At 34.8% G+C, this 26,463-nt stretch overlaps 1 protein-coding gene across 3 annotated transcripts in view; it reads right to left on the bottom strand.

Annotated features, from left to right (window-relative positions):
* Nucleotides 1-26,463, bottom strand: part of SGCZ (sarcoglycan zeta) — a gene marked incomplete at both ends in the record, with an annotated part of 903,085 nt that overhangs the window by 137,621 nt on the left and 739,001 nt on the right. For 2 of the 3 annotated variants that reach the window (XM_082680528.1, XM_082680530.1), the window contains one exon: nt 16,604-16,705. The exons of the other annotated variant lie outside the window; for it this stretch is intronic. In XM_082680528.1, the coding sequence (XP_082536654.1) occupies nt 16,604-16,705 (102 nt within the window). The remainder of the gene's footprint in view (nt 1-16,603; nt 16,706-26,463) is intronic. 3 annotated transcript variants of the gene reach the window in all.

Genomic DNA, 26,463 nt, shown 5'->3' with positions numbered 1-26,463 from the left:
CACTTTTGTCTGAGATAATTTGGGAAGCGAAATATTCTTAAATATAAAGTAAAACAAACTTATTTAAAATATCCACACATATTTTGGAAGTAGCATCTGCAAGGTATAATGTACCTCAATGTATTCTCAAATTAGCTAAAAAGCAAAGCCATAATAAGAAGTATTATATAAGGGAAACTAATTAACCCTAGTTAAAATATATATGAGGGGAATAACGTAAATACAGAGGATAGAGGTACTTTAAAAATAAAATGTAATTTTTCACTTATTTCACACAGAAACAAAATATCAAGATTAGAAATTCTAAATATTAAAAAGGACATGGGTTTGTTTAAAAACCAATATTATACACACTCACACAGATACTGGACGTTCAACAGGCTAGAAGTCCTCTGATAATAAACTCTGAATACTCATATGGAAAAGCAAATGTTGCTTCAATGAACAACGAGTCAGTGGATTTATAGAAGAAGTGCCGCACTGAAATTATGTGCTCCAAATACATACATATATATATATATATATATTTTTTTTTTTTTGGCTGTATGCGGGCCTCTCACTGTTGTGGCCTCTCCCGTTGCGGAGCACAGGCTCCGGACACGCAGGCCCAGCGGCCATGCCTCACGGGCCCAGCCGCTCCGCGGCATGTGGGATCTTCCCGGACCGGGGCACGAACCCATGTCCCCTGCATCGGCAGGCGGACTCTCAACCACTGCGCCACCAGGGAAGCCCCAAATACATATATATTTTTGTTACAACTGAATGACTCCAAAAAAGTTCCAACAAAGCAGAACACATCAACATCCTGAAACATCAGAGTCCTCTTGATTGTCAGTGGAAATAATGGATAACCAATTACATTCAGTAGCAAAATATCAATGAATATAATATTTTACTCTAAAAATAAAAGAGTATTTCTTCATGTTCATTTCATTATTGACTCAATCATTTTCAGTAATTACAATAACGTTAGAGACTGTTATTTTTTATCACTAGAATAATAAATGGAGTTGCATTATAGCTACATTGTTGATAGAAATTATTCACTTAGTTGGCCAAACAGTTAGTTTCTTTCCTAAATACATTTCTAAGACAGTGAAATTTTCATTTCCACTCTATCATTTATTCTTTTTCCTATTTATTATTAGTATTTCTCTGAAACACTATAATGAAAATGACAATTCATATAGTCTGGTATAGTTTTAACATGGCTTTACATTTGTGAAAAAAGCAATAGTAAAATCATAAGGTCCCCTATAAATGATGCCACAAATCATTTTCAAATGAAAATAATAGGTATATTTTAATACCAGAAAAAACTAAAAAATATATATCTCATAATTATATGGCTCTACATCCCACTGCTATGGTAATGCACCATCCTTCTTGGGATTTATTTCACTTCCTAAAAAAGTGGCTAAAGTATTTAATAACTGTTCTCTATGGCTATAATTTCAAACTTTAGGGTTATTTTAACTGGGTAAAATGAAAATTGTAACCATTCTGGAAATAGTACACCTATTCTCACATTAATTACGGATATAATTTGTTTATATTACAGTAATAAGACATTGCCTGATTAAAAAAATAAAAGAGAATCAAATTTCAGAGATTTGTAGCCTTAGTGAAATTTTCAATTAATCATAATTTAGGAAAGATAAACTGTCATAATTACATCAAAATCTATAATATTCATTAAATCAAGTGTTGAGACAAGTAGCGCATACAAGATATTATAATGATCTATCCTAGCTTAGGGTGCTTTATTGTATAAAGAGTCTAGATAAAATAGATTGGACATATATCTTATCTGCTGGTGCTTAACATAATATAAAGCCAAGCTATAAATCTTCAGAGGGAAATTAATGTCAACAAATAATCCACCAATATTACTATCATAAGAACATAATCACATAAATTCAAAGAGATGAATAATGATTAGCATGATAGATGCCTTATGAATCATAGTAATGCCACATAAATTACATGTGTTGATTTGATCACAGGATCCAACATTTTAATAATTATATTGCTTATTTTAAAATTTCAGGAAAGAGTCAGTGCCTCAAAACTAAGGCTTTCAAAATAACTCAAATAAGCAGGTTGTCCACATCTTCAAATGTTATTCTTAGTTCTGAAATATGATAGAATAGCAAAAATCTAGGGATTTTATCTGATTTTAAGTGAAAAAAAATCATCTCCATAAGTTTAAATTAAAATCTCCTTAAGTTTTAATTAAAAATGTTCACTTTTTAAACAAATGCATAAGTACACAATTCAATCATTCATAGAAAGTGCGACTGATAAGCTACAAAATAAAAACAGGCTATTAAATTATTAAGACAAGAAATGAGAGTCTTTGTGTTGGTTTGCAAAATGGTCACACATTTCTCCCATTGCTGTACGCTGCTTTGTGAAGTGTCTACTGCTCTACCAGGAACGAGTCAACTTTCCAGCCCTAGAATCTGGGCTCAGCCTTGTGACTTTTACTGGCTAATGGAAGCATTTGCACCACGTTAGGGCTGCCCTCTCTTGCTGCTGGGAACCATTTGTCACCGTGTGATCAAGCTGGGGCTAACTTCCCACAGGAGGAGAGACCCCGTGGTGTACCATCTCAGCCCTCATAGCCAGCCGAGACACGCCTGTGAGGACATTCTAGATTAGCCAGCCCCAGGCCAGTTAGTACAAACTAGAAAAACAGCCTAGTGCTTCTTATTCACAACTTCGAGGGGAATAATAAAAATGTATGGTTCTATCCTATTAAGTTTTGAGCAAAAGCTTTTAATTTGCAGCGAAAGCTAGCTCGATCAGTCTTCATTATTGCTTTTATACAACTATTTTTCATAACTATCATAACAACAAAAAAAGTCTACAAAACACGATCAGAGCAAAATAATAAGTTAAATGTGATGACATTACAGAATGACATAAAATTCTTAATCAAAAAATAATATTTTCTATGCTTCCCCATAGAAACTACATACTTTCCATTCATTTCATGAATTTTGAAATAATATACAAGGTTAGATGTTTGATTGACTATTTAGCTAATTAATCAATACTCCAAATAAAATGTAAAGCACTTCAAATATTAAAATTAATTTCTCTACAAAAGCCTTTTACTTTACTGGATGATCTCCCAAGTTCTCTCTTTGATAATCTCTGCTACCCAGCATGCTCAGGAGTATTTTGATTCTAAATTCCTGATTTGGTTTGTGATGATCAAAAGAAGCCAATATGGCAAAAGTATGGTAAGCTGAGTGAAATACAACATGGCATGCTTATTGCAAATCATAGATAGATGAAGAGGACAAGAATGGCATGGTATTACACTGGTGCTGATTTTTTAAAAAAAGCAGTAAGTGAAGGCATTTGCATAAATTATGTTAAATTCCTCTTTTCCTACTTCAGGATACAATAAAAGTAAGGCAATTTGCAGTATCAGATCAAAATTAAACTTAGAAAAAGAATAGAAGAAAAGTAAAACAAACAAACAGGTATTAAATTGCTTTTTTATCTTCCACACGTACAGAGGATAAAAGACAAAAAGACGATGCAGCTTTATAGCAGCTTGTTTTAATAATTCACTTCTCAAATACTTTCTAGAAAGAAATGAAATGGCAAATAGTTACTAATTACACCTAAAATATATTGAAGGGGAATATTTTCAGTAATTGGCATTTCATGAAATAAGAAAATGAGAAAATTCATGAATTTAACAAATACTTTATCAGGGAAATAAAAGAACACTGCTAAAATGACTTACTTTACTATTCACAACTAGAGCATAAGTAGGAGTGGAAGTAGTGAATATGGGACACAAAAAATATGGCATTTAATTAACTATTCCTCTTACTGTCTCTTTCCTTATTTCCTATTCATTCAAATTTTAAGATTAATAATTTGTAACCTAGTTGAAGACTAGAAACATGTAATTCAGCTTCAGACTGGTGTCAGTGTCAAAGAAACAGTTCAGCGGAACAAAGTAAGTTTTAGCAGTTCGGAACCTTTATTTGCACACCTTAAATCCATGAAAATAAAATCTGAATCTTTTTCTGCCACATGCTTTTTTACAGAATCTGAAAAATACCTCTAATTCTTCCTAGATTTTCATTTTCTCTCTCCTTTTCTTCTCTTTTCCTAAATTACAGAGGTTGACCTAAACTTTCCTTAGCAAAGAAGACTCTTTCTTCTTTAGTTTTGTAACTAAGGATAATTAATTACAAGATGCTTTTTGGCTCTGAGGAACAGTGTTAAAACTAGGGCCCTGAATTGAATTAAAATTGTTGTCCTGTGATATATGCATGTTGTAATAATTTTAAAAACACAAAGGTAACTAAGTTCAAATTGTTTCCTGTCTTTATGTTTAATTCCATTATCTTATCTAAATTCTCTTAACAAAATGATGGGCATTTTTCCAACTATTTTCCTTTCTTATAGAGAAATACATAAATTATTCTCATAGATGAAAGAATTTTTTGGTGGTTGCTTTTGAGAGGGAGGGAAAGAGAAAAAGAGGATGGACAGGAGAACAAGAAGGACTCAGCAATATGACAAAATACATTTAAATAATAGGATGTCTAACATTTCCTTGAAAATGGTTTGCATACCACAATGTAAACACTCCATCTCCTTAAGACATTAGTGAAGTCTTTACAGAAGAAAGAATTATGTGTGAATATGTGTGCATGTTATAGAGAGTTTAAAAAGTAGGAAAATCTAGGAAATGCCAGAGATCCATATTTGGGTAGATGTCATGGCAAAGGAAAGAACTTTCATGTCATATAGGGGAAAACAATTAAATGGTGACAGATACTGTGAGCCAGAGGACCTAAGCCCCCGGAAACAGAAATCTTATGGATATAACTGAATCATCCATAGGGTACAGAACAAGAGTTGAAGCTACATATAGAAAATACTACAGAATCAGCTGAAAAACTGTTGGAACTAATCAACGAATTCAATAAATCTGCAGGATATAAATCTCTCAAGTTTCTAAAAAGCAAGGTGATCAAAGGCAACGTATGGATTCACTGTAATGAAAATGTTGCTTAGCAATGATAAAATCATAAAACCAAAATTATATTGAATGTAGTTTTTTATTTCTTTTCTTAATTTCTTTTTATTTTTTTAATTTCTTTTCTTAATTTCTTATTTCTTTTCAAGAATTTCAGGATCTTGATGTGTCTTCATAGTTTGTGATAAAGATTATATATTTTGCCACAGATGTGCTTATTTAAAGCAAATTCTGATTTATAGGAGGCTGCTTATTACTTCAAAAGAGATTTCAATTGCTATGGAGATGGAAAATTAACAAGAAGAGATTATACCCTAAACCTTTCCTTTTTTTTTTTTATTAATTCAAGTCAAAGAAAAATCAGAGAAAGGTGGTGGAAGTATGTGAAAATGCAAAATCATGACTATAATAATTTACGAGCTTTTACAGTGATGAGGAAGCTTACTATGATAAAATATGGACAGTAAAGTAGTTATAGTATTAATATTTGTGATTGAATTTTATTATGATAGCTCTACAGAGAGTACAATGAGTAAAGTGTAGGGCAAGACTAAAGATGATATTGGTCAAAACCAGTGTTTTTCAAGCTAGAAGGCAAGAGTATGAAAGGTTTCACAGATTCCTATCACAGATCAGGCAGCCTCTATGTCTGTTTGCTTTATCCTGCTTTTAGTTTTCAGTAATATTTTATTTGATGGAACAGTCCCATATCTACAAATCATTTATAAACCATCAATCCAGCTAAAAGCAATATTTAATTTGTAATAACTGAGTAACAAATTTTAGTATTAAGATACTGAATACTTCTATTTAAAACATTATGTATTTATCTGTGACTCAGTATAGTGCTTTTTAATAAAATTTCTATCACTCTTAGAAATATTAAAAGAATGATTATCTAACACATTAAAATGCAGTAACCCAAAATAAGGGGAAAGAGTGGAGAGCTTTTGTTATTTGCAAAAAACTGCATTTCATTAATTTGAAATACAGTAAACTAAGCAAATATAAGATAACACAGGCACTTTAGAGTTTCATTGACTTGAGGATAAATTCCAAATTCCTTCGCATTCACACCCTGCATGTGTGAAGCCCTAAGGTGCATTCCAAATCAATGTTTCTCTGCTCCTTTATATCCATGTTCGTCAAATATTTTTTGCTCACTCATTTCCTAAAATATTTTTTTAAACTATATGCCCTTGAATATTTTTAAGCTGATATTTGAAATATTTTTGGTTTCAAAAGTTTATTTTTTGCAAGGGATAAAATAGCTGACCCCACATATTATATATGTATTTTAAATATATTTTGTAGAATGCTCCAACTTTGTGGAGCCCTGCATTGAGCTTATCCAAATGACAGAACATGTTTGCCATATAACCTAATTCATCAGTAAACCCAGCCTTACTCTCTATCAGAAAAATATTTGAATGTTTCATTTCAAATAAATATATTAATATTACCCCATGATAACTAACTTATTTTTGATTTATAATTCTAAGACAGAGGATTTTGCCATCCATATAACCTGGATGGATAGGCTTCTCCTTCAATTGTTCTTATCTAGTGACTAGTACTTTCTTCTCTCTACTTTTTTACATCTATCTGCCTACCTATCAATCTATCTATCTATCTTTTTACTTTTAATTCAGGTGTAATGTGTCCTCATACTCCCACTTTGTTTAGCCAACCATTCATCCCTCATTTTCAACTTTTTATGTCCTGAGCAATATATTTTTTAATGTAAAAACAAAGGATTGATGACAGTTATCTGTTACTTCTGAAAAATAATGGACGGGGTTTCCCTGGTGGCTCAGTGGTTGAGAGTCTGCCGGCCGATGCAGGGGACACGGGTTCATGCCCCGGTCCGGGAAGATCCCACATGCAGCGGAGCGGCTGGGCCCGTGAGCCATGGCCACTGAGCCTGCGCATCCGGAGCCTGTGCTCTGCAACGGGAGAGGCCACAACAGTGAGGAAAAAAAAAAAAAAAAGAAAAAAAATGGACGTGGTAATGGTAGAGAAGTTGGAAGAAAGAGAAGTAGCAGCTACAGGGTCATTCTTGGGCAGATCAAATTTAGGAACAAGTGCATTTGAAACTTGAGACTCAGGAAACAGATCTCCATGCATCAGTTCCCCATGGATAGTCTTGAAACACCCACAGGGGTACGCCTGCCTGGGTTTGAGACAGTTACCTCACAGGACTCCTCAATCAAACCAAATTATTCTACTCCCTTTTTCCTGAAAAAAACTATGTCTTCTATAAACTATTTTCTTGCTCACAAATTATCTAATTCAGAATCAAAATCTCAATCATTCTTCAAAGTACAGCTCATATGCTTTCATATGGAAGCATACAAACTTGACCCATGGAGAGTTATTTAGTATGGAAGGCCCAATTGAAAGTAAAAATATTGTCACTAAGATTGTTCCCATACTCAGTTCTCAGGCCTGACCTCTAAGGACAAGGAACTACAAAATAAAAAATAATGTGCTTCCCTTTTGTTCTAGGTTTGCTATCTCGTTATCTCACATCTTTTCTGGAGGAAGAAATAAGTGTAGGGCTAAGTGTGTACGTGTGTGTGTGTGTCTGTGTGTGTGTCTGTGTGTGTGTGTGTGTTTGGTAGAGAACAAGTTGGGACACTACAGGTAATTGGTTTATGTGTTTGTTTATAAAAACAACTACATTTGAGGTAAGGAGGGAATCTTCATGTCTTTGTAAGGCTTCTGCAGTGTGTGAGAGATAACACCTGTGAGAGGACAATAGTATCATCTCTGGAAAAAATATATGGTAAGTAGAATTCCTTTTAGAACCTCCTACATTTTTTTAACTCCATGGATTACTGCATTTCTATAACCAAGCTCACCTACACTTATATATTTAGCAACATCAAACCATGTCCTAGCTTAATGAGGATTTCCTACCATGCTATTTTTTTGTCTTATTTTTAAACAAGATTCATTGTGTTCAAATTATTCACATTCTTTCTTCTGTGGGTCTAGCCCAGAACACCATATACAGAAATAGAAATATGGATTTCCTGGAGAATATGTAAAAAAATTACTTTGGAGAATACGATGAATTGTTTTAAAAAAGTTTTTTTATTTGTTAATGAAAGATAATTTTTTTCATTTTGGACAAGTAATAAGACACATTTTTTTTTTTTTTTTTTTTGCGGTACGTGGGCCTCTCACTGTCGTGGTCTCTCCCGTTGCGGAGCACAGTCTCCGGATGTGCAGGCCTAGCAGCCATGGCTCACAGGCCTATCCGCTCCGCGGCATGTGGGATCTTCCCGGACCAGGGCACGAACCCGTGTCCCCTGCATCGTCAGGTGGACTCTCAACCACTGCTCCACCAGGAAAGCCCAATAAAACACATTTTTAATCAGTACTTAAAATGTATCTTCTGATAGCTCAAAGGTTTTAATTTTCCTTTCAAATAAAAATTTTCAATGGTCAAATGAGACTATCTATAGAGTTACCTAAGATATATTCTTCCTTTTACCTGGAATAATTTTTAATTTTATGAATTGCTTAAAAGCAATGAATCAGAATGGGGAATTTAGGTTTGAGTCATAGTATTAAGACTTTTCTTTGCACAACTTGAGACAGCTAAATTGCCATACGCAAATGAAGACAATATCTCCTCCTGTACAGCAGTATGAATTAAGGTAATATGTATAAAAATGCTTTGTAAATTGCAAAGTTTAATGTTCAGGATTATTAAACTATAGTGAGTAGTTACATAGGTGGTTTCAGTGTTTTCATCTGTTGACACATGGTTGAGGGGCATCTATGAACCACTTAAAAAACTGTATATAATTATTTCTTTTTTATCCTTGTATTTAGATATTTTCCTCAGCTTTGAGTGGATTTTACCAAAGATGTCTGAATTTACAAACACTGAAAAGCACTTTGTTGCACAAATTTGTGTTATCTTTTCTGTATTCACTACTAGTGTTCCTTAACCAGCATGTACACATAACCTCAATAAAGAGGCTCAGATTAATTATTTGTAGATGTTTGTTAAATATAACAGAAGCTTAAGTTCATCAAAACTGAGGAACGTAAATTGGTACAGCCACTTGGAGAACAGTATGGAGATTCCTTAAAAAACTAAAAATAAAGCTACCATATGACCCTGCAATTCCACTCCTGGGCACATATCCATAGAAGACCGTAATTTGAAAGGATACATGCAACCCAATATTCATTGCAACACTATTTACAATAGCCAGCATATGGAAACAACCTAAATGTCCACTGATGGAAAAATGGATAAAGAAAATATGGTACATATATACAATGGAATATTACTCAGCCATAAAAAGGAACAAAATAATGCCATTTGCAGTGATGTGGATGGACCCAGAGGTTATCATACTGAGTGAAGTAAGTCAGACAGAGAAAGATAAATATCATACGATATCACTTATATGTGGAATCTTAAAAAATGGTACAAATGAAGCTATTTACAAACAGAAATTGAGTCAAATTTATTGTTACCAAGGGGGAAAAGGGGGGAGGGATAAATTGGGATTGACATATACACACTACTATATATATAAAATAGATAATTAATAAGAACTACTATTCTTATAGCACACAGAACTCTATTCAAAACTCTGTAATGACCTATATGGAATAGAATCTAAAATAAGAGTGGATGTATGTGTATGTATAACTGACTCATTTTGCTCTACATCAGAAACTAACACAACATTGTAAATCAACTATACTCCAATAATAAAAAAAAATGAGGAACTTAAAGTCCTATTATTTCTAGTGCTGTCAGACTGTAAATATTTACAGTCATTAATTACTTAGAACAGCAGGTCTACAATTTACAGAGAGACAACTATAGAAGAAACTTTTGCAAAGACGAGGTGGATAGAACAAGAAGCAATGACTTGAGATGTGAGTTCTGGCTCACTTTTGAGTCCTCAGACCTTGGACACATCACTTAAATTACCTCAGTCTTGAGGTAAAGTATCGGCAAAATGGCAATAAAATTATCTGCTCTGTTCACCTCACAGGGTTGTTGCTTTGACATTTAGATATCTTTTCATGGAACCCACTGAATATATTAAATGAGAGAAATAATAAAAATTACACTGATAGATATCTAAAAGTATGGAAAAAACATTGATTTCTGACTAGACTATAATCAAGCTAATAATGGATGGATTTTCAGACTTCATGTTACTTGACCCATCAGAAACAGTTCTTCACTCTATCAACTTGGAAACACTTTCTTCTCTTTCCTTTCAGGACACCATACTCTTTTGGTTTTCTTACTACTTCACCCATCTCTCCTTCTTAGTCTGTGGTTGGTTCTTGCACTTCTTTCCAAACTCTTCAATAATGGAGTGATGGATTATAGTGATTATAGGTAGAACATTCAGTATTCTATCCACACTTACTGACATTCTTGTCTGATCTCATGTATTTAAATTAGATACATAGATAGAGATAGATATTAATATTGATATAAAAATGTTTCTAATTTGTGTCTCAAGCTTATACCTCAACATGAAATCTACACTCAGATAGCCACCTGTTAACGTGAAATGCCTGCTCTTCTAGTAGACAAAATTATCAGCTCCAAAATTGTGCTCAAAATCTTCCCCCACTCCCTACTTTGCCCCAAATTGGCTAATAGTGACTACTCAGAACAAAAAACCTTGATACATATGTGATTCTCTCTTATTCTCACATCCCATTTGCAATGTGTTATCAAATCCTTATATTCTACTTTTAAAATATACTGTCTTTGATCATAATACTCATCACATAGTGAGGATTAAATATATACAAAGGATGAAAAATATGCAAAGGATTTAGTATAATGTTTGGCTTTCATTAAAAATAATAAGCAATACTGTTTCTTGTGTTGGACTCTGTGGTAAAGGTTCTACCTCGTTTATGTCTTCTAATAAAAACCATAACATTCTAGTCCCTAAAAATATTAGGGGCTACTATGAACTTTTGCAGATGATAAAAGTAAGGCACAGAGAGGTAAAATCAGGTAACAAGTCACAACTGCTAAGTAACAGAGCCAGGATTTGAAGCCAGGAATTGGACTTCAGAAATTTACTCTATGCTGAATGTTAGCTAGTGTTAAAAACCATTATCTGTCAAACAGCCACAAAAATGATTTGAAATATAATAGAAATGAAAAACTTTCAAGAAAATGGCCAGCTTACATTCACAACACCAAAAGGAACAGTTTTTCTCCACAAGCACAAAGGTGAAGAGAAAACGGAATGGAAAACCCATTCCCATACACAATATGAAACATAAAGTGATTGACAAGAAACTTGTAATGCTTATATGAAAAAGAATGTTAAGAAATGTTCCTGAGCAACACAAAGTAAGTTTTCAAAAGAAAAAAAAATCAGGAGAGAAGCCATATTTCTAGATAGAAAAATCTCAAAACTATAAAGATGTCAATTTTCTCAAATTAAATGCAACCATAATTAAGTTTCCAATTGGAGTTTTTATGAAACTTGACAGCTGATTATTAAGTTCATTTGGAAGAGAAAATGCACAATAGTGAAAAGGTTTTGAAAAAGAGCAATAAAAAAGAACTTGCTGTAACAGTTCCTTAAAGTTACAGTTTGGTTTTAGTCCAAATATATCAATAGAACAGATAGAGGGGTCATAAATAAATCTATGTACATTTAAGAATGTAGTATATGAGGAAAGTTGTACTACAAATCAGCGATGGGAAAAATGGACTATTCAAATTATGGTATTGGGAGCTATTGGTCATGAAGGAAATAAAAAAGGAAGGAAGGAAGGAAGGAAGGAAGGAAGGAAGGAAGGAAGGAAGCTTTCTTCCATTGCTTGCATTACCGCCTGAGCTCTGCCTCCTGTCAGCATTATGATGATCTGTATAATTATTTCATTATATATTATAGTGTAATAATAATAGAAATAAAGTGCACAATAAATGTAATGCACTTGAATCATCCCGAAACCATCCCCCTGCTACCCTGGTCCATGGAAAAACTGTCTTCCACAACACTGGTCTCTGGTGCCAAAACAGTTGGGGACCACTGCTATAGATATTAACTTACTTGTATTCAGAGGAAATATACAAAGTTTAAAATAATTAAAGAAATTATGATAGCTGTGGAGGACAAAGAAGATCCAACATAAGAATTATTGCTTTCTCTGAAAACCTTAACAAATGTAACTGAAAGATATTGAATGATATAATATAGAAAAGGTTCATGAAATGAAAGAAATGAAATGGCAAAAATGTATCAGACATCCAGGTAGAACGTGCCTGTCATCAACAGGAGAAAAATACCAGACTTTCCTGAGACTCTTTATGGCAATATTCAGTGCTAGAATTCCACAGAGCAATGAGCTAACAGGAAAAGAAGGGATGAACCGTTAATAACATTCCAGAAAAGAATAAAGACAACAGTCAGACACCTTTCCCATGCAATATTTCAAGTATCAGCAAACAAACACACGAAACTAATTAACAATGAAATACAAGAAAGGAAGGAATGATTTGAATAATGAACTCAGCCCTGGAGAATCCATAAAAAAAGGATTGGTGGTGAGGATGGCAGGCATCTGTATTGTGAATTAAGACCAGAGTGCCAAGGCAATTAAATTTGCAGAACAGAATGTAAATATTATGAACGCTGACAAAGTTAAAATCATATAATTATCAGAAAAACCTGAAAATGAATAGGGGTGAAGACAAACTGGAGAGAAGCTAATCACCCCAAATTGCACTGCAGGGAGTTAATGAACACCGTCTGAAATGAAAACATGGAGCTAATGCATCCAACTTCCTAATGGTTTTCATTGTCTTTTATTCTTAACCATAAAGACAGTTAAAAAAAAACATTTTTGTGGTAAAAAAATATTAAAGGTCAGCAATTCTTTCCAATTTATGTCAGTTTATGTTTCTTCTATTTAATTATGTATAATATACTAATTATAAATAGCAGGTACATGTCTCCCTATATATTTATCTTTTTTATTTGTTCAAATATATAATTATATAACTGTCATGATGTTCACCATATGTTAACAGGTTTTTTTCTTGAGTGTAAAGATTTTGGGATGATTTGTGTGTTGGGTGTGTTTTAACTTGAATAAAGACATTACAGTAAATAATAAAGTTCGTCAGTATTAAACAACTGAATGTGAAATAATAAGAATGATAATAATAAAAAGATTATAGAAGCTTGCAGATATCTATTTATGATTGGTTTGCATGGGAGAAAGAAACCTGCATAGAAGAGATTTGCCAAGGTAGCTGGAGGACACAGGGTCAGGAGATTTATCATGTTGTGTAACCAGGGAAGAGGTTTGCTGAACTTGCCTGTCTCCATGGCTTTCTGTCTGAATTATATAAAGAAGAATTGAACACAGGAGATGAAAAACTCATTGTAACCAAGAACCCAGTTAGTATCACAGCTCTGAAGCCAAGTGAAATGACTGGAAGTGAAGAGAGGGTAGAACATTGCTCACAGCTCTGCTAACACAGGAATCCTAAAAAAAAATGCAGACTTCTTTGTTTTGCTGTGGAGTTACAGGAACTGGAATTATCTGGTAGCCATTCCCCTGACACAATTATCAATCTGTCATGCAGGATGCTGGGATGAGGGGCAATAGTGAGGTACCACCTTAACTGAGGATCCTTAAACGGAAAAAAGTAAGAGAGGTATTCAGCTAATATCAGATGAAGTTGGATAATACTTAAGATAGTCCTAGAGAACTAATGATGCAATTTTTTTCTGGTAACAATCAGTGAAATATAATCTAACCACCTGAGCACTCTGAATTCATGAAACCTTGAGAAACTTTTCAATTACATTAAAAAACTGGTGATTACAAGTCCTAATTTCCTGATACTTCAAATATTTAACCTAAAGTTAGACCACATGCACTAAAGACCCATTCAGACGTTATAATATATGCAAGGTCAAATTCCAAGTTCTTTGAATATTTTGTATCTGAAGAAAACTATATATTTAACTTCACAAATGTTCGGTGAGTACCTACTCTCTGAAAATAATGTTAATTTTGAAGATGCATTGAATTCTAAGATACTTTAAACATAGAATATGTTTTTCTGTGTGCTGATATGATCAACCACTCAAAAAGGTTTGTTTTTTTTTTTAAAGCATGAATAAGAGAGTAAACTGCATTGGATAATAATAGAATTTCAAGTATCTATAGAAATTTGGTGGTGGAGACAGCCAATTACCCTACAGTTAGCTTGTAGGGTAGAAACAGCCCATGGTTTATTAAGTTAGGAGGCTAGGTGTGTGTGTCTGTGGGCAACTGCATTTTCTGACCAATAGAAATGTATTACATTTCCATGTATAGTATTAAATAAATACCTATGTAACCAGAAAATAATTTTAAATAAGAAAATTATTTCAGAGTGGAATACTGGCTAAATAGAAAGAAGGCAATCCACTGGCATTAGTGCAGGAAAACACACACACAAACACACACACAAATCAAAACTGCAGGAAAAAAAAACTGCACAAATCAAAATTGTTTGTACACTACTATTTTTCTCAGCTTAATTGAATCTTTGTAAGTACCTGTTGAATTTAATAGATTTTATCTTACCTACAGGAATTTTGACATTTCATCATAAAAACATTTGAATACATGAAAATGTGTGGAAAGACTGGACTAAGTGGAATTAAAAAAATAATGTAAAACCTCATCTCTACTAGTATTACTGAATTTGTTGTGTTCTTTCTTAACCTAAGAATCACGTATTTTGATAAGTTTCTACCAAACTCACTTTATTAATGAGAAAACTAAGGCTCAGGAACATTGTGGCTGGCTTTTTGAAACACTGAATAAACTTCATGGCAGAGAAAAAACAACTGCATGCATTCATGGACAAGAGAATCCTAAAATGGGGACTGCTTATAAAAGATATATTTCTCTTTATTTTAAATATTTATTTTTTTGTGTGGTATGTGGGTAGAGACATTTCCACGGAATAAATGAGTCTCCTTCTTTTTCTGTTCTCAAACCAGTCCTCCCATCTGACTGCTGATGGAACATGCTGCCACCTGCCTGGGCTGTATCATGCTTCTCTAAACTGTACTCCCAGGAAGCTGCTCCAAATTGGTCTAAAATGGCTTTGAAGATAAATCTTTTTTTTTTTTTTCTTGCCGTCCCCAGACTTATCAATAGGATATACTTTCAAAGAAGTTCCCGCCTATGATGACTCTCACCTTTGTCCTATGTTAAGTACTGTTTTTATTTCCAAGTATGAGTTTTCATTTCTTCAAATATGAAACTGCTTAGTGGTGTGAAACACAAGAAGGAACCAGAAAATAACAGAGTGGTGATAACTTCCAGTCAAAGGGAAGATGCCAATATGTGTAAGCATGCTATATTTTTTCAGTTTTCCTAACAATCAAATCAAATAAAAACACCAAACTTTTTATTTTAAGTTTAAATAGTTTTGATAGTTTAATCAGTAAGGTCAGGTGTTCATACATGTGTCTATTGTATTATTTATTCTCTGACCTAAATCCAGAAAGTAATTTTAATAAAAAATTTCCAGTACCCAGAGCAGCAGTCAATAGAGTATATTAGGAAGCTCTGCAAGTTCACACATAACAAAATAAAATTTAACCTTAATATAATTATCCTAATTAAAATTTTTATGAAAAAGAATCCTTTGTTCTGTGTTCACTTTGATATTTAAGGGAAAAATAGCCTCGAAGCAAATTATAAAATTTTGGCTTACTATGCAACTCATTTGCTAAAATATTGCTAATATTAAAACATTCTAGTCAAAAATACACTTTCATATTTATGAAATAAGGTTAGTAATCTTTCCACGTTTTATATAACAATCTTTCTAATTATTCTGTTTCACTAAATTTATTTCCACACATACACACATATCCCAGGGGAAAGTCTATTACATTTGAAAGAGTCTAGTGAGATTCTGATGTACCAAAGATACTACCTTCTGAGAAATAACACACATAAGCCAAAATGAACAATGTCTAAGCTATAATGTTTTGAGTTTTAGCATGCTGCTAGGTGATAAAACACACATAGCACACATACATACACACATACATTTGAAAGAATAAATATTCTTACTGGTTTTAAATAATGTACATCCAGAAATAAAGTTAATTTCTGTACTAAGACTTTTTGTCACCACTTTTAGAAAATGCATGTCCGTTAAAGCTGAAAAGATGTAAAATACATTGAATTAATATCATTTATTCAAGTCAAGGTTCTTGCAGAAATTACTCAAAATATGTTAAATGCCCCTTTTGGAATTAATAAGGTCCATCCATTGAAAACAGAAGGGCATATTTTAGAGACTAACAAAAGCAACACTGCAGTTTAATTGGAAATGGCTCTCTAATTTGTCAGTTTGAAATTAACTTCTCCACTGGTTTTTCAATTGTTTCATTGTTTTGATTTCTTCAAATAAGTCTTTAGCTTAAAATAACTAAATGCATACTGAAGAGATAAGGGGTATCTGTCCTCCTATTTTAAGCTAAAACATAACCTCTAAATTATCTTTTACAGTAAGCCAAAGCCAGTATCACATACCTTTCGGGAATGAATTTCTTTCACATACAATGGAAGTAGAAACTCAGATATACCTTCAAGTCGGATTCCCTTCTTGGTGACTCTCAGATTTCCCATACCATCCTACAAGCAATGAAATATAGTTCACTTTTAGGTTAATTAGAGAATGAATAACTGGCCATAATTTTCTTAGGCCTAAGTTGAGAAAACAGTAAGCTCAAATCAGTGATGATTTAAGGAAAATGAGAGGCTGAATCTACTTAATGAATGATTGCAGCAGTTTGCATGCATATGGTGGGCTCTGTTTAAAATGAACAGGGAAAGAGGATTATAAAGGACCTAGTATCTCTTTCAAGTTCTAACAGAGACTGGGACTCATCTGTGAATAAATCCTGTACTTTCTTCATGCATCAATCCTTTTAACTATTTATTAGGTAAAATGATACTTACTACCTGATTATTGAAAACAACTTTGCAGAGAGATCTAGTATTATTTTTACATGACAGTTATACACATATTTCTACTACAATCAAATAGTCACATTTGTACAAGCAATAAATGATTGACTAGTGTAAGTAAGAATGGTGTCCCAGTGTTTTAACCATGGGTTAATCATACATCCTTTTCTTTAGAAAATAATACTCTATGAGGAGGGTAAAACAGTACACAAATAATATTTATGAGACAAAAAGTAAAAATAGTAAGAACATGGGAATTAAAGAAAGGAGAATTCACATCTGGATGGAGAGTAAACCATTTCTCATGGAAGATACTGACTACGATAAAGGCCTTAAGAATACGGAGTTTCAACAGAAGATGTCCCTAGAGGGAGGAACAAAATGACCATTCTGGTCACAATTAGGAAATAGCATGCCATCCAAACTGGCTCATGGAATATTGTGAGCAAAAACAACTGGGAGTATGTTTTGAGGCCAGAGAAAGAAAAGCCATGAATGCAAACTAAGGGGTCTGTATGTACAACAGCGTCCAAGAGAAGGAATGTAAAAAGTTCTCGAATAGCTCAGTGGCTTGAAATAGAGTTATGCTTTAACATGAAGCTGGTAGAAGTACTATGTGGAGCTATCTGACAGAGTATCAATAATAATGCACACCTTGGTAATAAGTGTGAGAAGTGTGGTGGAAGAGCAACCTTCAAGACCTGGTGACTAATTTTATCTGGAGATACTGAAAAGAGGGCCATTTATGACTGACCCAAGGTTTCACAACTATGACTATGTAAGGATATGTAGTGATTTTTACACTTGGACTAGTAAAATTTGTAGGCTCAATGGAAAAAATAAGTTCAGCTTTGAACTTTCTAACTTTGGACTTTCTAACTACTTCCAGTAGCAACACTGGAAAAAAGAATTTTATCCATCAACCAACGCATCTGTAGAAAGCAGGCTGGGGTGTGACAGTTGCTTAAGTCTCGCTTGAATCTATCATGATGGATGAGCAAGTCCTTTGTGGAAAAAATGTATATAAAACCAAAGAGGGACTCCTAGATAATGCCTAGGTCTGTGGCTTGGAAAGACGTATTTTCTACCTCCAGGGAGGCTGGGATTAGTAGAAGAGGAAAGGCAAGAGATTATGATAGCCAGCCTCAACCCTCTGCTCTGACCTCAAAAGAAAGCCAAAGAAGAAGTAGAACGATGAATAGAATTTTGAGTAAGAACTGAAGAACTTTTTTTTAAACTCAGACAAAGAAAAGGACTAAGAAGACGGAGAGAAATATTTTGAGGTGGTGAGATCTGTCTTCTCATGGAAAGAGAAAGGAATTGATTCTGGTTGAACTGAATTTGGGATGAGACAGAGGAATTCACTTCTTGAGCTTGAACTTCTTGTCAGCTTAAACTTAAAGCTGACACTAGAAATGCCTAAAAGTTTTTTAAAATAAGAAAATTTCAAGCATCTCTGAAGACAAATTCTGATGGGAAAATAGGCCTACTTTTGTTTCTCTCAGACAGAGCTAGTTTACACCAGTTTTATAATATCCTCTCTCACTTTTGAAACTGAAGTGTTTCTGATATAGACATTAATTACAGGGTTGCTCATTCACTGGCTCTAATTAGTTTTGCAACATTATGCAACAGAAACAGGCAGAATTAACAGTGAGAGAGATTCAAAACTGAGGATTTACTAGACAGGAGTGGCAGAAAGTCATAGGTACGTGGTGTTCTAAAGTAACAAAAAAATGATGCCCCTTAAAAGGCTATTATTTTTTTCTTGTTGGATGTAAAGCCAGAACAGTTGTGTCTGGCTGCAAAAATAGCACAGGGTAAAGAATAGCAACAGATGATAAATTAATCATCAAGTTCAATAGGAGTTAAAAAAATACGAGAAATGCTAAGACAGGTTTATCATCAGAAAATGGAAACTCAGATTTTGAGATCTTGAAGGTAAGAACATTTCCAGACATGAGGTCCAGAGAACACCTGAGGAGTGGCTGCAGATGTAGACTGGAGACACAACCCTGTATATTGCACAGAGCCTAGAATAATAGTACATGTAAAGTGATGTGTGGCTTTAAAATATTATTTTGTTTCAGAGGGATTTTCTTGGCTAAATCTCACACACTGACTGTCCATGTATATTCTCAAATGCCTGCCTAAAGGAAATGTTCGGGAGTGCGCTTCATGGAGTTGCTTTGCAAATGTTTAAGGCAAATATTAGACTATCTCAAGTAAAGAGAAACAAATTCTGTCATGAATGTAATTCCCAGTTCAATATTAATCTTAAAAAATGTTTTTATAAGATGACTAAAAATAAAAGAATTGGACATCCAAAGTTAAATGTGATATTACCTATGCTATATGCATATTCAATTTTGGAAAGTTTTGATTCTTAAGCTCAGTGTTTTCTTCTTATATTTTCTATATAACATAAAATGTGTGGCTTCCCTGGTGGCACAGTGGTTGAGAGTCCGCCTGCCAATGCAGGGGACACGGGTTCGTGCCCCAGTCCGGGAAGATCCCACATGCCGCGCAGAGCGGCCAGGCCCGTGAGCCATGGCCGCTGAGCCTGCGCGTCCGGAGCCTGTGCTCCGCAACGGGAGAGGCCACAACAGTGAGAGGCCCGCGTACCGCCAAAAAAAAAAAAAAAAAAAAAAAAAGTGGCGGCAGATATATAGGTATATTCCATTTATTTAATTAAAATTTTTTTTTAACATCTTTATTGGAGTATAATTGCTTTACAATGGTGTGTTACTTTCTGCTTTATAACAAAATGAATCAGATATACATAAACATACGTCCCCATATCTCTTCCCTCTTGCATCTCCCTCCCTCCCACCCTCCCTATCCCACCCCTCTAGGTAGTCACAAACCACCGAGCTGATCTCCCTGTGCTATGCGGCTGCTTCCCACTAGCTATCTATTTTACATTTGGTAGTGTATATATGTCCATGCCACTCTCTCACTTTGTCCTAGCTCACCCTTCCCCCTCCCCATATCCTCAAGTCCATTCTCTAGTAGGTCTGCATCTTTATTCCCATCTTGCCCCTAGGTTCTTCATGACCATTTTTTTTTTTTTTTTAGATTCCATATATATGGGTTAGCATAGGTATTTGTTTTTCTCTTTCTGAACTTACTTCACTCTGTATGACAGACTCTAGGTCCATCCACCTCACTACAAATAACTCAATTTCGTTTCTTTTTATGGCTGAGTAGTATTCCACTGCATACATGTGCCACATCTTCTTTATCCATTCATCTGTTGATGGACACTTAGGTTGCTTCCATGTCCTGGCTATTGTAAATAGAGCGGCAATGAACATTGTGGTACATGACTCATTTTTTTTTTTTTGCGGTATGCCGGCCTCTCACTGTTGTGGCCTCTTCCGTTGCGGAGCACAGGCTCCAGACGCATAGGCTCAGCGTCCATGGCTCACGGGCCCAGCCACTCCGCAGCATGCGGGATGCTCCTGGACCGGGGCACAAACCTGCGTCCCCTGCATCAGCAGGTGGACTCTCAACCACTGAGCCACCAGGGAAGCCCTACATGATTCTTTTTGAATTATGGTTTTCTCAGGGTATATGCCCAGTAGTGGGACTGCTAGTTCGTATGGTAGTTCTATTTTTATTTATTTCAGGAACCGCCACCATACTGTTCTCCATAGTGGCTGTATCAATTTACAATCCCACTAACAGTGCAAGAGGGTTCCCTTTTCTCCACACCCTCTCCAGCATTTGTTATTTGTAGATTTTTTGATGATGGCCATTCTGACTGGTGTGATGTGATACCTCATTGTAGTTTTGACTTGCATTTCTCTAATGATTAGTGATGTTGAGCATTCTATCACATGTTTGTTGCAATCTGTATATGTTCTTTGGAGAAATGTCTGTTTAGGTTTTCTGCCCATTTTTGGCTTGGGTTGTTTGTTTTTTTTTGATATTGAGCTGCATGAGCTGCTTGTAAATTTTGGAGATTAATCCTTTGTCAGTTGCTTCATTGGCAAATATTTTCTCCGATTCTGAGGGTTGTCTTTTCGTCTTGTTTATGGTTTGCTTTGCTGTGCAAAAGCTTTTAAGTTACATTAAGTCCCATTTGTTTCCTTTTGTTTTTACTTCCATTTCTCTAGGAGGCAGGTCAAATAGGATTTTGCTGTGATTTATGTCAAAGAGTGTTCTGCCAATGTTTTCCTCTAAGAGTTTGATAGTCTCTGGCCTTACATTTAGGTCTTTAATCCATTTGGAGTTTATTTTTGTGTATGGTGTTAGGGAGTGTTCTAATTTCATTCTTTTACATGTAGCTATCCAGTTTTCCCAGCACCACTTATTGAAAAGGCTGTCTTTTCTCCACTGTATATTCTTAGCTGCTTTATCAAAGATTAGGTGACCATATGTGCGTGCATTTACCTCTGGGCTTTCTATCCTGTTCCATTGATCTGTATTTCTGTTTTTGTGCCAGCACCATACTGTCTTGATTACTGAAGCTTTGTAGTATAGTCTGAAGTCAGGGAGCCTGATTCCTCCAGCTCCGTTTTTCTTTCTCAAGATTGCTTTGGCTATTCGGGGTCTTTTGTGTTTCCCACAAATTGTGAAATTATTTGTTCTAGTTCTGTGAAAAATGCCAGTGGTAGTTTGATAGGGATTGCATTGAATCTGTAGATAGTTTGGGGTAGTATAGTCATTTTCACAACGTTTATTCTTCCATCCAAGAACATGCTATATCTCTCCATCTGTTTGTATCATCTTTTCTTTCACCAGTGTCTTATAATTTTCTGCAAACAGATCTTTTGTCTCCTTAGGTAGGTTTATTCCTAGATATTATATTCTTTTTGTTGCAATGGTAAATGGGAGTGTTTCCATACTTTCACTGTCGGATTTTTCATCATTAGTGTATAGGAATGCAAGAGATTTCTGTGCATTAATTTTGTATCCTGCTACTTTACCAAATTCGTTGATTAGCTCTAGTAGTTTTCTGGTAGCATCTTTCAGATTCTCTATGTATAGTATCATGTCGTCTGCAAACACTCACAGCTTTACTTCTTCTTTTCCCATTTGGATTCCTTTTATTTCCTTTTCTTCTCTGATTGCTGTGGCTAAAACTTCCAAGACTATGTTGAATAACTGTGGTGAGAGTGGGCAACTTTTCTTGTTCCTGATCTTAGTGGAAATGGTTTCAGTTTTTCACCAGTGAGAACGATGCTGCCTGTGGGTTTGTCATATATGGCCTTTATTATGCTGAGGTAAGTTCCCTCTATGCCTACTTTCTGGAGGTTTTTTTTTTTTTTTATCATAAATGGGTGTTGAATTTTGTTGAAAGCTTTCTCTGCATCTATTGAGATGATCATATGGTTTTTCTCCTTCAATTTTTTAATATGGTGTATCATATTGATTGATTTGCATATATTGAAGAATCCTTGCATTCCTGGTAAAAATCCCACTTGATCATTGTTTATGATCCTTTTAAAGTATTGCTGGATTCTGTTTGCTAGTATTTTGTTAGGAGTTTTGCATCTATGTTCATCAGTGATATTGGCCTGTAGTTTTCCTTCTTTGCAACATCTTTGTCTGGTTTTGGTGTCAGGGTGATGGTGGGCTTCTAGAATGAGTTTGGCAGTGTTCCTCCCACTACTATATTTTAGAAGAGTTTGAGGAGAACAGGTGTTAACTCTTCTGTAAATGTTTGATGGAATTCGCCTGTGAAGCCATCTGGTCCCAGGCTTTTGTTTGATTGAAATTTTTAATCACAGTTTCAATTACAGTGCTTGTGATTGGTCTGCTCATATTTTCTATTTCTTCCTGGTTCAGTCTCGGAAGGTTGTGCATTTCTAAGAATTTGTCCATTTCGTCCATTTTATTGGCATATAGTTGCTTTTAGTAATCTCTCATGATCCTTTGTATTTCTGCAGGGTCAGTTGTTACTTCTCCTTCTTCATTTCTAATTCTATTGATTTGAGTCTTCTCGCTTATTTCTTGATGAGTCTGGCTAATGGCTTGTCAATTTTGTTTATCTTCTCAAAGAACCAGCTTTTAGCTTTACTGATCTTTGCTATCATTTCCTTCATTTCTTTTTCATTTATTTCTGATCTAATCTTTATGATTTCTTTCCTTCTGCTAACTTTTGGGTTTTTTTTGTTGTTCTTTCTCTAATTGCTGTAGGTGTAAGGTTAGGTTGTTTATTTGAGATTTTTCTTGTTTCTTAAGGTAGGATTGTATTGCTATAAACTCCCTCTTAGAACTGCGTTTGCTGCATCCCATAGGTTTTTGGTTGTCATGTATTCATTGTCTTTTGTTTCCAGGTATTTTTTGATTGCCTCTTTGATTTCTTCAGTGGTCTCTTGGTTATTAAGTCGTGTATTGTTTAGCTTCCATGTGTTTGTATTTTTTACAGATTTTTTCCTGTAATTGATATCTAGTCTCATAGAGTTGTGGTCAGAAAAGATACTTGATATGATTTCAATTTTGTTACATTTACCAAGGCTTGACCTGTGACCCAAGATATGATCTATCCTGGAGAATGTTCCATGAGCACTTGAGATAGAAGTTTATTCTGTGGCTTTTGGATAGAATGTCCTATAAATATCAATTAAGTCCATCTTGTTTAATGTATCATTTAAAGCTTGTGTTTCCTTATTTATTTTCATTTTGGATGATCTGTCCATTGGTGAAAGTGGGGTGTTAAAGTCCCCTACTATGATTGTGGTACTGTGAATTTCCCCTTTCATGGCTGTTAGTATTTGCCTTATGTATTGAGGTGCTCCCATGTTGGGTGCATAAATATTTACAATTGTTATATCTTCTTGGATTGATCCCTTGATCATTATGTAGTGTCCTTTTTGTCTCTTGTAATAGTCTTTGTTTTAATCTGTTTTGTCTGATATGAGAATTGCTACTCCAGCTTTCTTTTGATTTCCATTTGCATGGAATGCCTTTGTCCATCTCCTCCCTTTCAGTCTGTATGTGTCCCTAGGTCCGAAGTGGGTCTCTTGTAGACATCATATTACGGGTCTTGCTTTCGTATACATTCAGCCAGTCTAGGTCTTTTGGTTGGAGCTTTTAATCCATTTACATTTAAGGTAATTATCAATATGTATGTTCCAATTACCATTTTCTTTATTGTTTTGGGTTTCTTATTGTATATCTTTTCCTTCTCTTGTGTTTCCTGCCTAGAGAAGTTCCTTTAACATTTGTTGTAAAGCTGCTTTGGTGGTGCTGAATTCTCTTAGCTTTTGATTGCCTGTAAAGGTTTTAATTTCTCCTTCAAATCTGAATGAAATCCTTGCTGCGTACAGTAATCTTGGTTGTAGGTTTTTCCCCTTCATCACTTTAAATATGTCCTGCCACTCACTTCTGGCTTGTAGAGTTTCTGTGGAAAGATCAGCTGTTAACCTTATGGGGATTCCCTTGTGTATTAATAGTTGTCTTTCCCTTGCTGCTTTTAATATATTTTCTTTGTATTCAATTTTTGATAGTTTGATTAATATGTGTCTTGTCATGTTTCTCCTTTGATTTACCCTGTATGAGACTCTCTGTGCTTCCTGGACTTGAATAACTATTTCCTTTCCTTTATTAGGGAAGTTTTCATCTATAATCTCTTCAAATATTTTCTCTCAATTTCTCTTCTTCTTCTGGGACCCCTATAATTCAAATGTTGGTGTGTTTAATGTTGTCCCAGAGGTCTCTGAGACTGTCCTGAATTCTTTTCATTCTTTTTCCTTTATTCTGCTCTGATGTAGCTATTTCCACTATTCTATCTTCAAGGTCACTTATTCGTTCTTCTGCCTCAGTTATTGTGCTACTGATCTAGAGAATTTTTAATTTCATTTATTGTGTTGTTCAACACTGTTTGTTTGCTCTTTAGTTCTTCTAGTTCCTTGTTAAACGTTTCTTGCATTTTCTCCATTCTATTTCCAAGATTTTGGATCATCTTTACTATCATTATTCTGAATTCTTTTTCAGGTGGCGAAATGGCGGAATCAAATCAAATGGCGAAAATCTCCCAGAGATCTTCATCTCAACGCCAAGATCCAGCTCTATTCAACTACCAGCAAGCTAGAGTGCTGGACACCCTATGCCAAACAACTAGCAAGACAGGAACACAACCCCATCCATTAGCAGAAAGGCTGCCTAAAATCATAATAAGGTCACAGACACTGCAAAACACACCACCAGATGCATACCTACCCACCAGAAGGACAAGATCCAGGCTCATCCACCAGAACACAGGCGCTAGTCCCCTCCACCAGGAAACCTACACAACCCACTGAACAAACCTCAGCCACTGGGGGCAGACACCAAAAACAAAAGGAACTATGAACCTGCAGCCTGTGAAAAGGAGACTCCAAACACAGTAAGTTAAGCAAAATGAGAAGACAGAGAAACACACAGCAGATGAAGGAGCAAGGTAAAAACCCACCAGACCTAACAAATGAAGAGGAAATGTGCAGTCTACCTGAAAAAGAATTCAGAGTAATGATAGTGAAAATGATCTAAAATCTTGGAGAATGGAGAAAATACAAGAAACGTTTAACAAGGACCTAGAAGAACTAACAAGCAAACAAACAATGATGAACAACAAAATGAATGAAATTAAAAATTCTGTAGAGGAAATAAACAGCAGAATAACTGAAGCAGAAGAACAGATAAGTGACCTGGAAGATAAAATAGTGGAAATAACTACTTCAGAGCAGAATAAAGAATGAAAAGAATTGAAGACAGTCTCAGAGAACCCTGGGACATTAAACATACCAATATTCAAATTATAGGGGTCCCAGAAGAAGAGGAGAAAAAGAAAGGGACTAAGAAAATATTTAAAGAGATTATAGTTGAAAACTTCCCTAATATGGGAAAGGAAATAGTTAATCAACTCCAGGAAGCACAGAGAGTCCCATAAAGGATATATCCAAGGAGAAACATGACAAGACACATATTAATCAAACTATCAAAAATTAAATAGAAAGAAAAAAATTAAAAGCAGCAAGGGAAAAACAACAAATAACATACCAGGGAATCCCCATAAGGTTAACAGCTGATCTTTCAGCAGAAACTCTACAAGCCAGAAGTGAGTGGCAGGACATATTTAAAGTGATGAAAGGGAAAAAGCTACAACTAAGATTACTCTACCCAGCAAGGATCTCATTCAGATCTGACAGAGAAATTAAAAACTTTAAAGACAAGCAAAAGCAAAGAGAATTCAGCACCACCAAAGCAGCTTTACAACAAATGCTAAAGGAACTTCTCTAGGCAGAAAAGACAAGAGAAGGAAAAGATCTACAATAAGAAACCCAAAACAATTAAGAAAATGGTATAGGAAATACATATCGATAACTACCTTAAATGTCAATGGATTAAAAGCTCCAACCAAAACACGTAGACTGGCTGAATGGATACAAAAACAAGCCCCATATATATGCTGTCTACAAGAGACCCACTTC

Source organism: Grampus griseus (assembly GCF_964374135.1).
Source record: "Grampus griseus genome assembly, chromosome: 21".
In the NCBI taxonomy this organism is placed as follows: domain Eukaryota; kingdom Metazoa; phylum Chordata; class Mammalia; order Artiodactyla; family Delphinidae; genus Grampus; species Grampus griseus.
Note: the sequence above shows the minus strand (reverse complement) of the source record. Positions and strands in the feature narration are given on the sequence as shown.